The sequence below is a fragment of the Callorhinchus milii genome, unplaced genomic scaffold (genome assembly GCF_018977255.1).
Source record: "Callorhinchus milii isolate IMCB2004 unplaced genomic scaffold, IMCB_Cmil_1.0 Scaffold5, whole genome shotgun sequence".
Classification (NCBI taxonomy): domain Eukaryota; kingdom Metazoa; phylum Chordata; class Chondrichthyes; order Chimaeriformes; family Callorhinchidae; genus Callorhinchus; species Callorhinchus milii.
Window position 1 is genome coordinate 48,496,915 of NW_024704746.1, and position 14,691 is coordinate 48,511,605.

General features: G+C 41.7%; 1 protein-coding gene across 6 annotated transcripts in view; it reads right to left on the bottom strand.

The window, feature by feature from the left end:
* LOC103181828 (protein kinase C and casein kinase substrate in neurons protein 2) overlaps positions 1-14,691 on the bottom strand; it is a 103,123-nt gene that overhangs the window by 2,823 nt on the left and 85,609 nt on the right. For 3 of the 6 annotated variants that reach the window (XM_042335811.1, XM_042335812.1, XM_007898541.2), the window contains exons 5-12: positions 12,598-12,833; positions 11,558-11,713; positions 10,355-10,530; positions 7,985-8,105; positions 5,377-5,382; positions 4,399-4,526; positions 1,952-2,059; positions 395-588 (exon numbers count right to left, since the gene is read on the bottom strand). In XM_042335811.1, coding sequence (XP_042191745.1) covers positions 395-588; positions 1,952-2,059; positions 4,399-4,526; positions 5,377-5,382; positions 7,985-8,105; positions 10,355-10,530; positions 11,558-11,713; positions 12,598-12,833 — 1,125 coding nt within the window. The remainder of the gene's footprint in view (positions 1-394; positions 589-1,951; positions 2,060-4,398; positions 4,527-5,376; positions 5,383-7,984; positions 8,106-10,354; positions 10,531-11,557; positions 11,714-12,597; positions 12,834-14,691) is intronic. The other 3 variants (XM_042335813.1, XM_042335814.1, XM_042335815.1) reach the window with 3 other exon arrangements.

Below are 14,691 nucleotides of genomic sequence, written 5' to 3' on the forward strand. Positions count from 1 at the left end.
ACACCCTCAAACCTCCCAACAAAGAATCACACAGCATCTTCAGCACAACACAAGGACAATTCGTCCCAATTAGTATGTACTACATGAGGCTCCGCTCATCCTGATCCCCTCTGTTCTCTTCTTCGTGTGTATAACCTTTGCCATCTTATTCAACTTCAGTATTCTGCTTGTTATTCCACTCAGCAAACTCTCTGGAACCCCCAACCCTGTACCCTTCCATCATTCTCCTTCTCTGTCTGTTTCCAAACTCAGTCTAAAATGTGAGCTGGTTGACTGTGACTCAAGTCTCCTCCCTTCCCTCTTGCCTACAGCAATGTCCACCACTGTCTACAAAGCACTCCGTGAAAGGTTACACAAATGAAAGTTAGTATTTTTTGGAAACATGAACACTCACCTGCTTTGAAACTAAGCTCATCGTGTTCTTGCCCTTCGTAATCATACAGTGCTCGCACTCGGACCTCCAAGCCTGTTGGGTGGTCCTCATCGAAAGGATTATTATCCCCATTTGTATCGTTGGTGTTGAAGGGATTGTTGGTCTCGTCGTCTGACCATTCCGTGTAGTTTTGGTTCTTTTCATAGCTGCTAACACTGTTAGCAAAACAATAAAAGATGTTAGCGAACTCCATGACCCAACTATTAAGCATTCTCAAGGCTGTCGAAGGTACAATGTCAAAATTCCCTTCAGGGCAAGTTTTAAAAAACAAAATTAGCCTGTCTGCCGATCGATTAAAAATCCTGAACTGACTTGAAATTAATACTGATCTCTGGTTCACATCAGCTCTGGGTAGAGTGGTTCACATACACATGAGGTGGCCATTATCTGCAATATTCTCAGCTAAGTATCAAAGGAATTGTACAATCCAACTCGGACCAAGTATAAAGACGATAATGGAACTCAGCGAGATCCAACACGCTTAAATACGCTTTTGTGATTTATACAACGTTACCCTCATGTATCCTTTTGGTTAAAGTGCTAAATATTCTGGTTAAAGGATAGATGGCCCAGCCAATTGTATTATTGGCCTTTGGAGTCACTGATCCTGACAAAGTGAGCAGGCCAGATCAACGGATAGGAAGCGTTGCAGTTTTTTGCTTTTAATGTTAATTCGGACTTACGCACAGATAGAGCAATGATGTCAAGCCAATTTCCTCCTATGAGGTCACTGTCTCTCATTGCTTAATCCAAAAATAGTCCTAAAACTCACACAACAATGACAAAAAACATATACAGAGACCAGAGAGAATGGAAATAGTTCAATTATCTCTTATTCTGTTTTCATTTTGCACGTATTGACGTAAAGCTGAGGGCATTTAAAGCAGCAATACCAATGGCTAGCTCTCATTGCTTGTACTACAGTGAAGGGGGCAAAACAGAGCTCCACAGAAAATGCCAGATACTGGCCGGTCTCCGATTGTGCAATGGTCAGTGGAAATCAAAAGCAAAATACAAACAAAATCAAGACTATAAGAACAAAGCCTGCAAAAAGAACAAAATCTTCGTACAACTGCAACGTAGCAACGCATTGCCCACTCTTCTCCAGTTCCCACTAATAAATCAAAGTGCAAAAAATACATTAAAAATTTCAAACTGCTTTCATTCTTCCAAACCGCAAACCACACAACCCCTCTGAATTACTAACTTCCCTCGAGAAACATAAATAGTGCATTGACAAAAGTGAAAGAATTGTAGGAATCAGTGCAAATACCTAACAACGTTAAACCAAGTGGTTCAACAATGTGTAGAAAACAGACAGACAAGCACAAAGACAGCAAACTCTGGAAAACAAAGTTTTAGAAAAGGAGGAAGGAACATATTAGGATTATGTGGCTCACACAGCTCCAGTGCACAAATCCATGCATTAGCCAGCATCTCAACTTGGCAGAACCTGAAGTAAGAAAACATCAAGAAGTCTGAAAGTGTGAAGTTCATCAAAAACAATCTTTCACCAACTTTTGGGTTATAGAGTTCTCCTTTTCATCAACAGGATTGCCATTCTCCTCTTCTTCAAACGGGTTACAATTCGAGCGTATCGTGCTAGTGGTACTCCGGACACTAGGACTGTCATTTAGGAAATAAAATTGTTACAAGGGAACTCCTCTTACAGTGATATTTAATAAATAGTACTTTTGCTGGTAAGACGATATAAATAAAGCTCCAATGTTGTTGACCGACAGAAGCAATTGGCAAATAAGTAAACATTTGTGGTGACTTTTCTGAACTGCAGAAATAACCCCCCACCTTGTCTCACAGCATTGCGTAAGTACGGGAAAACGGCGAGGGGAAATCCCCAGGTATGAGAGGAAAACTTTAGAGGTCCAACTGATGGGCTGGTGACATTTCAAGTTCAATCACCTCGGACAATTTCACATTTGTAGCTTTGAATTTGTCCTCCAGCCTCAATGAGAGCATCACCGTAACAGCAACAGCTCATTTAATCCAAATGGCTGCTGCTGTGAGCAAAGCCTTCCCATCAACAGCCACTCAAGACTGTTGGTTAGGTGTTAGGGTAACCATGTTATGTCAAATTGAAATACATATAAGTAAAGGACTGCAGAGTGTCAATGTGTGACATGACAAACTTTACTGCACGCAGGTCTCTCCACACTGTGGTGGAAAGCAGGGTCTGCCCTCTGTGCTGCAGTGAGGTGAGGGCGAAGAGGCTCTAATAATAATAATAATCCTTGCATTTGATATAGCGCCTTATCACATTGTTGAGACATCTCAAAGCGCTTCACGGAATATATTGTAAAGTAAATTGACTGTATTTTGGGGTGAAATGTGGCAACCAATTGTGCACAGCAGGGTCCCAAAAGCAGGCATGGATTGAGTGACCAAATTATTATCATTTATCTTTTGGAGGGGGCTTATTACCCCCAGTAAAGCGATCCGCCCATTAATTAACAGTCGGATTCCTACTTACTGTTAGGTAAACAGAGGTGTGTGGAATAAGGAAACTTGCCAAAAGTTTCACCCTGTACAGGAAACGAACCTGGGTCCTCTCGCTTAAGAAGCGAGCCTGCTAACCACTACACTTCGGGACTACAAGCGTTCACCCACTGAGTGCACAGGGACAATTACAAGTCACCTGGATGACATCTTGTGGAGTCCTGTAGCTCAGTGGTTAGGGCACTCTCAAGCGAGAGGACCTGGGTTCGATTCCCGGCAGGGCAAAATGTTGGGCAAGTTTTCTTACTCCACACGCCTCTGTTTACCAAGCAGTTTAAGTAAGAACCCAGTTGTCAGTCGATTGGCAGATTGCTTTTCTGGGGTTAATAAGTACTTCAAAAAATAACAACAATTTGGTCACTTAATTCACGACTGTTTGTTGGACACTGTTTGTGCACAATTGGCTGTCGTGTTTCGTCCACAAAACAATCAATTAACTTTGCATTATATTCTGTGAAGCACTCTGAGATGTCTAGAAGACGTGATAAGGCACTATATCAAATGCAAAGATAATTATTATCATTATCTTCAAAGGGTCATTATACGCACAGGGTTGGGCACTCCCTTGACCCCAAGGTGGTGCATAACCAAGAAATGTGAATCCTGGGGAGTGAATGCCTCAGTGGCACAGCACACTGTCTTTGCTTCTGTGACCTGGGCTGGAAGCCAGACGTCACCTGGAAGACAAATGCTTCCTCTTGGAACTCACTGAAAGAAAGACATCGCCCTTCTCTCCACCTCCATTATTTACAGTAATGTTACTGTGGAAAGTAAAGAATAGAACTGATCCAGTACCTTAGATAGTTTTGTAGAGTTTTTACCTGCATTTTCTACAGATGTATAATGAGCCTGCACATGGAGTAAGCCAAGGCAAGTTCATTTTAAGAGCTTGTGGAGAACATGCAGTACTGTATTACTAATAATGTATAACATTTGCAACACTTAGGAGTGCAAAATGCTCTAAGAAGCATGCTGTACAAATTCGTAACCGCAGCTATTATCGTTCACTGTAGGTTTCACAAATATACTTATTGGCACAATTTACTGCCATTAATTTAAATATAGTTATAAGAGCCTCAGTTTATAAATAATATGGCTGAGATGCAGGACAAAACATATTTGGGGGACAAATTTGGAAAATGACTATTGTGTCATTGACGATGACTACAAATGCACATGGTGTCATTGTGTCGAAACCTATTGGGGTAAGCTGCAAAAACTGGTTTAGGCTATAGCTTGAATTTTTTTNCTAAAATACTGAATTCACAAGCATTGCAATATTTGGTACAAACATCCACAGTAATTTCACTTTACCACAAATGTATAGAATCTCAAAACACCTTCCAAGCCATTGAAATCCTGGCCTGAAAAGGTTTGGCAATGTCACGCATATTTTTGTCCTAATTCTTCTGTGAAGTTTAGAGCAGTAAGGAGGTTTTGGAAAGTCTTACCTGCTGTGCTTGGTTCGCTGAGATGCCGGATCCCCTGTCTGACTGATGTTAGTCAGCATTACTCCATCCGCAGCCTTTTTAGGCTTTTCCCTCCTACTGAGTGTGCGGTTCAGGTCAGCTGACCATTCCTATTTTAAAGAAGATGAATATTAAAAAAAATATAAACCGACTTGTCCTTCGCAATGCAAATAATCTTTAGTGAAATGATGATGCAAACTATATCCAGAACAATGGGAGTTAAGGGTCGCAAGAACAAGTAAAATAATAATAAAATTATATTTGTACAGCGCCTTTTACATTGGGAGGACATCCCAAGGCTCTGGACAGTCAAGGATTTGGATCTAAGCTTGGCTTTGTGATCAGGAGGGATGGCGGGCAGGGAGGGTGGAGGTAGGAGGGTGGGGGTAGGAGGGTTTCTGAAGGAGCGATTAAAGGAGGGTCTAGAGACAGACCTTGAAAGGGGCAAGGGACAGAGCGAGGTGAAGGGTCTGTGGGATGGAGTTCCAAAGGGTGCGGGCAGGGAGACTGAAAGTCCAACCGCCGATAGTGGGGCAGGCAGGGCAGGAATATGGAGCAGGCTGGAGCCCGTTGATCGAAGGGAGCATGAAGTATGAATATGAATATAAAACAATTCAGATCAGTGTATTTGATCTGTGAAGTGGCAGTCAAAACAAAGGCCCTAAATATTGATATGTACAAACAGCACAGGAGAGCAGATAAATATTTTTCTTTCAACCGATAACTGTAGATAATGTTGAAAAACTCGAATAAAGGTCTGAATGACTCGGAGACAGTCAGCAATATTGACAGTAGATTGAAGACGTGTATTTGCAAAACGTAACAACCTTTGTTACGGTTACAGATATATTTTAAGAATAAAGAAACCAAAAGGAATGCTTTAACACATTAATTTATTTTCTGATCTGTGATATGGTGAAAGTAATGATCTTAACATGAGTAGACGAAAGAAACACTTACTTCATCCTGATAAACATGTCGGCCAGAAAAAAGTTTTGGGGAAAAAAAGTTACAAAATATTACACTGTCTTTACTATTGCCACAATACTCCTGAAACGTTTTTTTCTAGAATACCAAATTATTGTGATTCAAAAATAAGGTTTACTGCATTGTTTTGATAAGTGGGACATCTTCTTTAGCATTCTTAACATATAACACCCTCTTCAAACAGTACAGATTAAAGATCAAACAATAGGTCATGCCAGGTCAAACCGTTGATGAACCCAACTAAGTAATTACTATTCTTGAACATATCACACACACTCACACGCCCACAATTATTGCTGCCAGCAGATTGCAAGATGATTAAACTGAAAAATATCCATCCAGGTTTGACAATCTTTGTTTGCATTAATTCATCATGCACAGATCTTGGATGCGATGTTACAAGAACAAGTTGCATTTATATAACGCCTTTTACGTCGAGAGGACGTCCGCCCAAGGCACTGCACAGTCAAGGGTTTGCACATGAGCTTCGGCATTTATTTTGAGGAGAATTGTAAATTTTGTAAAATTTACATTTGAGAATAACTAAAATTCTTTGTGTGGTTTGTCTGGGACAAAGAATGCTAATCATCGCAGAGTCCCAGGGGATGATTACTGACAGTTCTTGGGCAAATGCCAAGCATCTTTTACGTCACGTGATATTACCCCTCAATATTTCAGGGGGAAACAGGGATTAAAAGATCATCTCAGCAAACACAGCTTTAGATATGCTAAAACATTTTAGTATGTTCATAGAACTTATGTTTTGCACTAAAATGTTGCTTTACAAAACCTTTGGTCGGTGTTCAGTGCTGCACCATAGCAAACAAATATTCTCCATTGGATCAGCAGAACAGGCTCGAGGTCTAGAATGTTGCACTCCTGTTCCTATAAATATCACTGAGTACAGATAGAGAGTTCTTTTTATCCCAAAAAACATTTTTTCCAAGTTTTTTTTTTATAGGCTAACTTGGAATTTCTAAAAGTGCCTGGGAATGGGAAGCGGTGAGTGGTCTAAAGCAACAACGACTTTCCACTAAAAACTTGGTGGTGCTTAACACAGTGAAATGTCCAATTCCAAAGCATTTCATGCAGCACAGCAATTCAGAAACCAAGAAGCATGCATTCACTTGGCAGTGCTTCCCAAACACAATCCACGGCTGAAATCAGCCCAACCACTGCAACCTTACACTGATCGAGACAGCATGCTTTGACAAAACACAATCTTCAGAAACCACAGGCATGTTGAAAAGCACAAATGTAGATGAATACAGCATTAAAAAGCACAAAACTCTTACATTTGTCTCCAGCTTCAGTCCCACTCGTAACTTAGGGTTTCTGCTGTTAAAAATCCTACTGTAGTGACCGAGGACAGATTTAAAGTTTTGTAGGGCACATTATAATAGGACCTCAATGTTCCGTCAAAGCTGTACATGACCAATTGCTTGCGACACCAAAGCAATTTATACAGAAAGATTTTTTTTGAACAAATAAGTGTCACTGCAAACAAACTCGAGAGAAAACAATATCCGGAAAGCAAGCAGCAACTGTGCAAAGTGCTGCATAAAGAGAAATCATTGAAGCTGAAATATTTCAATCCCCTTTATGTAACCTGCCCTCTCTCTGTCTAATCACAAAGCACTCGTCTATCTGTTTTTGCTCATCAAACGGGGTGATGTCCCGATGCGATGCTCAGCATTGCACCACTTTACATGGCAATGGAATGGCCGTCTCCTCGTAAACGGTGCCTGTTTACACCAAATGGGGTGGCAGTAGATACCAACCCCAAGAGCAGAGCTGCCGGGGGCAGAATATTTACACAAATGGCAAGATGAGCTTTGGTGGGTTAGTTTGAATTTAAGGAAAAAATTAACAGCAGCTTCTGTACGTAGCACATTTCAAAAGCGATTGCAGAATCGTTCCATTTTAGTAACGGTCTAACTCGTTGATCGTGTTACAGCTTTATTGTAGATTGAGTGCGTTCAGCAACTCGGGTCCTGTCGTGCAGACAGTATAAATTCGGTGTTAGTGCACACCAGAGGGTGCTGGAAATTCACAACAGGTTAATCAGCATCTGAAACTGAGGGTTGGCTAATGTTCCAGGTATGCCCTTCATTGGAATTCCCCACAATATAATCAGAATCCTTGCATTCAATGTTGTTGAGATGTCTTGAAGTGTTTGACAGGATGTACTGTAAAGCGGATTGACTGTGTATTTTGTGGGCAAAATGTGGCGCTATATCAAATGCAAGGATTATTATTACTATTAAATACATCTGGGCAAAAGAGCATTGCGCAGTGCTTTTTCAAGGATTAAGAAGGAAATCACAGAACGAAAAGCATTCCAATAGAATTACTAGCACTGATCTCAGCAACTCTTTGAAGACACTTATTAGCAACTGAGGTGGTTCTCATTGTATACTCATTTCTGTTCAAGTGCTAACCTGATAAGGAAATGGAAGAAGAACGGACAGACTTTCACGACAGCCAGGTATCAAAGGCAGTCTTTGCATGGAGTCAAAAATAAAGGTGGAACCAAAACAGATCAAGAACCGTGCGGTTGCACTCGCTTCACGTCTCATACCTCAAACTGCGGCCAGTTCATGGGCATTCCCGGACCGTGTGTACATTTAAACCATTTGAGGTCCTCCTGGGCATCTGCTGACTTTATACTGTGGTCTAGCTCTCGATATATATTGCCATAGCTGCGAAAGAAGAAAGAAAAACAAATGCCCTGGTCAAACGACAGGAGATTTAACAAGACTTTAACATAAGAGAAGACGAAGCAGACACTATATCAATGCAAATTTGTAATTTTTTATTTGTAAATCAAGGATGAGAAAAAGAGCCAATAGGTCCACTGAAACTCATCCCTCTGGGGGACAAATATAGCTTCAAAGTATATTTTGAATAAGATAAAGGTTTTGGTGCCTTGCCTCGCCAGGCAGATTGTTGTCTACATTTCTGCCGCTTCAACACATGGGCCACTATCAATACAATACACAGCTCTTTACAAAAACAACTTGCATTTATATAGCACTCTTCAGTGTCCTCGCAGAACTGTTTTTATGCATACTTCATTTATAGCTTGTATTTAGGCAATTTTCTCCGCCCCCTTCCTCCCACGCCCCCCCACCCCAACTCTGTTAGCTGGTAACCAGTTTTGGGTGTGGGTCTTGAGCCTCATAGTTACATTGCATTGCTGATTCTCAAAGTTCAGGCTCACGCACGCAGAACATCTTTGAAATAGGGCTACTTCTGCACCTGAGACTGCATACCAGTAAACAGAGTCAGCACAATGAGTGGAGGGGGGGAAGAAAATTACACAAACTCAAGCTACGAATAGATGTGCAGAAATCAACCAATCTGAGCTTAAATAAGAGAAGCCGACACTGAATACTAAATAAATCCTCCCCATCCCGCTGCCTCCTGTGGTATAATCTTCATCACAACTAAAGGCTAATGAGCGGGCTAATGCAGAGGCACAGCCACAGCTATAAAATTTGGAAACAAGAAGATCAATGGAGAAACGAGAGCAGACCTGGCGCTATGCCACACTACGGCAATGTCTCCTTGAAGTAACCAAAGTCTCCAACTGTGCTGCACGAATGGTCAACAAGTAAACACCCAGAGTAGACATGCTGTCTGAGTGCTCCCACAAAGCTGCAAGGTGACTGCACTAACCACTACGCTCCAGGACTCCACAAATTCCCCCCCTGTACAGATCATTCACTTTAGAGATTTCCGGTTGTTCCCATATTTCGTTGCTATCCAGTGTTTGGCATCATTAAGCACATTCCTGAACTCAAACACTCTAATTTGCTCAGGTGCAAGCAAGTATGATATGATAGCAAACCATCTGTTCCTGCTTACTTTGCAGCTTACAAATGAAGGAGAAGCTGTTCAATGGTACAAATTGTGCCTGAATGATGCATGTACCTCGATTTATTAAAACAGCAGCAGAAGACCAACCGATGACAACCTACAAAATCTATTCCGTTGTACCAGCCCTACGTTCTGCAAGGTTATATTCAGACTCAATCCCCTGCAGTGGTACCAGTCATTTGTGAGATATGAATACATCCTCTCAAATGGTTTAATACCTACAAACGAGAACTGAAAAATATACTTTAAGATCTTTTAAATCAATAGACGTCAACATGGGAGCGCAGCAGCAGAGTAACGAGAATCACTGATGTCTTGCGAGCAACTCCTTCCATTATTAAAAACCGCTAAGGCTCAAACACAGGAAAAAAGGAACGATAAACAAAAGCACTTGCAGAATACCAGCTCAGCATCATCTGCCCTTTCTGTGTGGTCACCTAAGCACAGCTACCAATTCACAGCGGTTGCTAATATTTACAATAATAATAATCCTTGCATTTGATACAGCCCCTTATCTCATCGTTGAGACGTCTCAAAGCGCTTCACAAAATATACTGTAAAGTGGATTGACTGTATTTTGTGGGCGAAACGCATCAGCCAATTGTGCACAGAAGCCCCACAAACAATTGTGGATTGAGTGACCACATTTTAGGGAGGGATTATCATCCCTGGAAAGCCACCTGCCAATCGACTAACAACCAGATTCCTATTTACTGCTCAGTAAAGAGAGGCATATGGAGTAGGGCAACTTACTTAATGTTTCGCCCAGCCCGGGAATCTAACCCAGGTTCTCTCGCTTGCGAGGCGCGTACGCTAACCATTACGCTACGGGACTTTGTTCCTTATTCCTTCCCAAATCCTTCTGTTGCCCTCTCCCTTGTGTGAATCTCTGTCTGATTCAACTACCATTTCACGCTGCAAGTTCCACTATCTAATGCCCTCTACGTGAAATAATTCTTCCTAAATTCTCCTATAGATCCCCAAATCGTGATCTGATCTAATATTTGTGTCCCCCCAGTTATGGACTCCCCAACCAGTGGAAAGAGCATTAAGTCAGGCCGTTGTTTACCTGGTGCTGTTTGAAAGGTCAAGATGCCGCTTGACCTCAAGAAGAACATCTCGAAAAAAGCATAGCCGTTTATCCTCAAACACTTGGCACTGCTCGAAGACTTGCTCCATGTTCTCCATGTACTGAGGTGTGGACTTGTTCAGCTCCTCTAGGGACTTCTCATACTTCTCTTTTGTCTGAAAAGGGAACAAAAAAAAGGGGGTTTACAATCTGCGCCTCTGTAGGTGCAGCTCACTTGCTCGAAACATCCTCGAAGATGAAAAAGAACCAGATGGGGTATGGTGTTTCCTGTTAAGGTACAGATTGTTGTTGTAAACAAGAAGACGACAGGACAAGCCAGCTGGAAGGATGGGATCAAATGGTCTGAAGGCTTTTCATCTGTAACCTAACTTACGATATACAGTAAACTCCTGATAACTCATTATTCCACGACAGCACAATGGCTGACGTGCTCGTGACAAATTAAGCTTGGGTCAAGTTATTAGAAGTTTACTGGAGTGCATTTCTATTGGAAAGGTAAAAAGAAAAACAACCGGTATCTACTTTGTTTCATTCAATACATTAGATAAGATTAACAAATCAACCCTGGTTTTTGCAATTTCAAGTCAACTCAAGTGTACTCAACTCAAAATTGCCCAAGTGTTTTTCTTTGGAAAGAGGAAGGTCTTCAGGTGGGACCTGGAAATGGGGAAGGAGGGGCAAGGCAGATGGATAGAGGAAGAGTGTTCCAGAGTGGAATGGCGTAGTGGCTGAAAGCATGGCCACCAATGGTGGAACGGAAGGTACGAAGGACAAGCAGGAGCCCGGAGCCAGTCGAGCGGAGGTAGTGGGTAGTGGAGTTTGCAGGTTGGAGAGGTACATAGGTGTCAGGGCACGAAGGGATTTGAAGACGAGTATCAGGATCTTGAAATCGATTCTTTCGATGATAGGGAGCCAGTGGAGCCTGGCTAGAACTGGTGCAATGGGAGCTGGAGTTTAGTGCGGGTGAGTATGCAGAGTTTGGGATCAGCTAGATTTTGTATACGGTGGAGCTGCGGAGTCTGGCAAGGAGGGCATTTGAATAGTTGAGGATCAATGGTTATGTCGTTCAGCAGTGACATCCGCAAAATAAATTTAAACTCTGCTCGCTGGGTGTTTTTTGTATTCAATGTCAATCTATTTGGCCACCTGACAGCAGTTTACGTGTCCGTCAACACTTCCTACCTTTTGCATGTCCTGCTTGGATTTTTCCACTTTATCCTGCAGTTTCTTCATCTGTTCCTGATTCATGTTTGGGTCATTCTTGCTGGTCGATTCCCTGGAGGTTGCAAACTTCTCTTCTTTACAGGCAGCATGGTACGCCTTCTTGGCAGCGTCCACCTTGAAAAACAGGTTCATCAATTGGCCAGTGGATCAACCAACAAACGTACAGGAGCTTTACAAAGTTGGCGAGAAAGGGCAAGGCTGGAGGAATTAATAATAATCCTTGAATTTGAAATATTGCCTTGGCACATCGTGGAGAAGTCTCAAAGCTTTTCACAGAATATATTGTGAAGTGGATTGACTGTGTATTTTGTGCGCGAAACAACAGCCAATTGCTCACAGCAATTCTTTAATCAAAGGTTTAATATTTTGTGCTATGAATCTAGTGTTGGTTTGCTCCAGAAAAAGGTTTTCTTTTACATCAAGAGTTAACGTGTAAGCAAGTGGTAAGACTTTATTTTTAAATCGGAAGAAATTTTCTCCCTCATCCCATCTGAAGTCTCTTTCTACCTGTGTCTTTCTGGATAAGAGGCAGTAAATGAGAGGCAAATAGGAATGATGGGGGCTCGTGTAGAGTAAAAATAAGGGCATGCACTAGTTGGATCAAATAGTCTTGTTTCCATGCTGGAGCGTTCAACGTAATTCTATTTACTCTTACCCGCCACATCCCTCCCCTCATCACCAGCTGTATACCTGAGAGAATGGGTAAGTTTTGCAAACTTACTTTGAAACTGGCTGCGAGGATATACGCAAGAACAAGTACAAGATGAATTTGATTAGATTCTTCACACAATCTCGACTTCAGTTCACTAAGCCATCACCTGAGCCCCCAAATATTTTAGTTTCTAAACAAATAACTTATTTCAGAACTTATGGGGCTGCTGTAGATGGGGCAGAACAAATTCACTTCGGGTTTGAAACCTTTTGTTCAGAAAGAATGAGCGCAGCAGAAAAGAATGATCTAATTTTACAAGGAAATGTCACAAGTCACTCGTCCATACCTCCTTTAGTTTTTTAGCCCAAGGTTTCTGTGCCTTACGGAATCCATCATCTGCCTCCTTGGTTTCTTTGAACCCTGCCATCATTTGTTTGTGGTACGCCTCCTTCTGCCAGTTCTTGACTTTCTCAAAATCCTCGCCCATCAAAGCTCCCTTCACCTCCAGATGCAGCTCACTGACCTTTTCGGCCTCAGTCATTACAGATATCCAGGCCTTTTCCACGGTTCCATACTGTGGTCCTGTGGAGACCACAAAGCACATACGTTGGTAATAATAATTATCCTTACATTTGTTACAGTCATTCATGTCAGCAAACGTCTGGAAGTGCTTCACAGGATATGCTGTCAAGTGTGTTTTGTGGGCCAATGTTCAACCACTTATATGAATTACACACAGCTTATCCCAGGCGACTCTTATAATGCGCCATTGAGCGCATTTAATTTGCATATCTCATTCAATCCAAGACTATCATTTCATGAAAACTCTACGGCAGCAGATATGGAATAAACAGAAAGGGTGCTAAATTTGCAGAGAAATCTATGGTGGAGTCCACACAAGGAGAGCAATAGAAGAATAGTTTTTCACAATGATATGTCTTTTGTTCACAGATTCATTTTTTCCAGCTTTGAAAAGATATGCATTTTGTCACCTTACTATTGGAGTTTCAATCATAATAATAATCCTTGTATTTGATATAGCGCCTTATCATGTCTTCGAGACGTCTCAAAGTGCTTCACAGAATATACTGTAAATTGAAGTCTCAAGGCTGGAACCCATGTTACTGGGCTGGAGAATACAGCTGTTTGATCAACAAGGAATCCTCAGCATGGACCCCACAACTTTCCCAGTCCGAGAGCAGCCAACGGCTTCAGCATTTGGAAGGGATCAAGCCTTGGTGGAGGTTGGGGAGAGTCCCAGACATCCCCCTCCCCCTTCCTCTCTCTGAAACTGACAGAGTTTGAAGCAAAAAAAGTTGAAGTATTAAGGGGGTTAATGAACTCCATGGATACCAATTCAAGTTCTCACAATGTAGCTCTGTCAAGGCATGCAGAACAAGGCCAACAGCCTTACCCACAGTTCATATAAAGTAGGTCGGAAATGGCCAGCAGTGATTGGCTCAGCAGGAGATTTGGAACGCGAGGCTTGAGGACAACAGGGATACTGTTGAACTTTTCTCGATCTCCTTTGAGGATTGGGGAGTATTTATATTGATTGACATGCAGGGATGGAGTCCAGGATTGGGTAGATTGTACAGAGTCAGTAGAAAGAGAGGGTTTGATGTCCTGATCGGTCTCTTTTCACTTCACGCCTTATATTCTAATCAAGGATTCAGAATTGGGACTTCTAAACAATCCTTCCAAATACCCAGGCTGCCTACTCATAATCATAATCATCATCATCCTTACACTTGATATAGTGTCTTTCACATCAGGAAGATGTCTCAAAGCACTTCACTGGAATTATTGTAAAATGCAGCAACTGTATTTTGTGGGTGAAGGCAGCAGCAAAGTTGTGCAGAGCAATGCCCACCAACAGCCATGGTGGGAGTGACCGATTTTATTTGGGAGATTTTTAGCTAGGACACGAGAAAAACTCCCTCTCTTTTCAAATAGTGGTGTGGGATCAGGCAGGTAGGATATAAAATACAGATACAGAAAATACTAGTTGTGACATTTCGGTCAATCAAATTTGAGAATGCTTCTAGATATATACATAAAAACCCTCAATGAAAATACAAAGTACGGACACTATAAAAAGTTCCCACATTGGTATTCAATCCGGCAAATCGATCCATTTGGTAATATTCTCAATATATTTCAGCAAAGCAATTGCTGAATGGTCTTGTCCACATAAAACAGGGGCAACTGAACAGCAGCTTAAAACTGACATGTATCCTTACAAGTGTTGAAATGCCTCCACCGTTAAATCTCACTGTGTAACGTCTTATGAAAGTTATGAAAACAAAAAACAGTATTGAAACAATCTCAGCCCCAAATTCCCTTCACAGACCATTTACATTGCTTTGAGGGAGTTGAAGGGCAACCAGAACAGTCACTATATCGTCAACATCATTGTCCTTCTGCCCTCTGTAAGAAT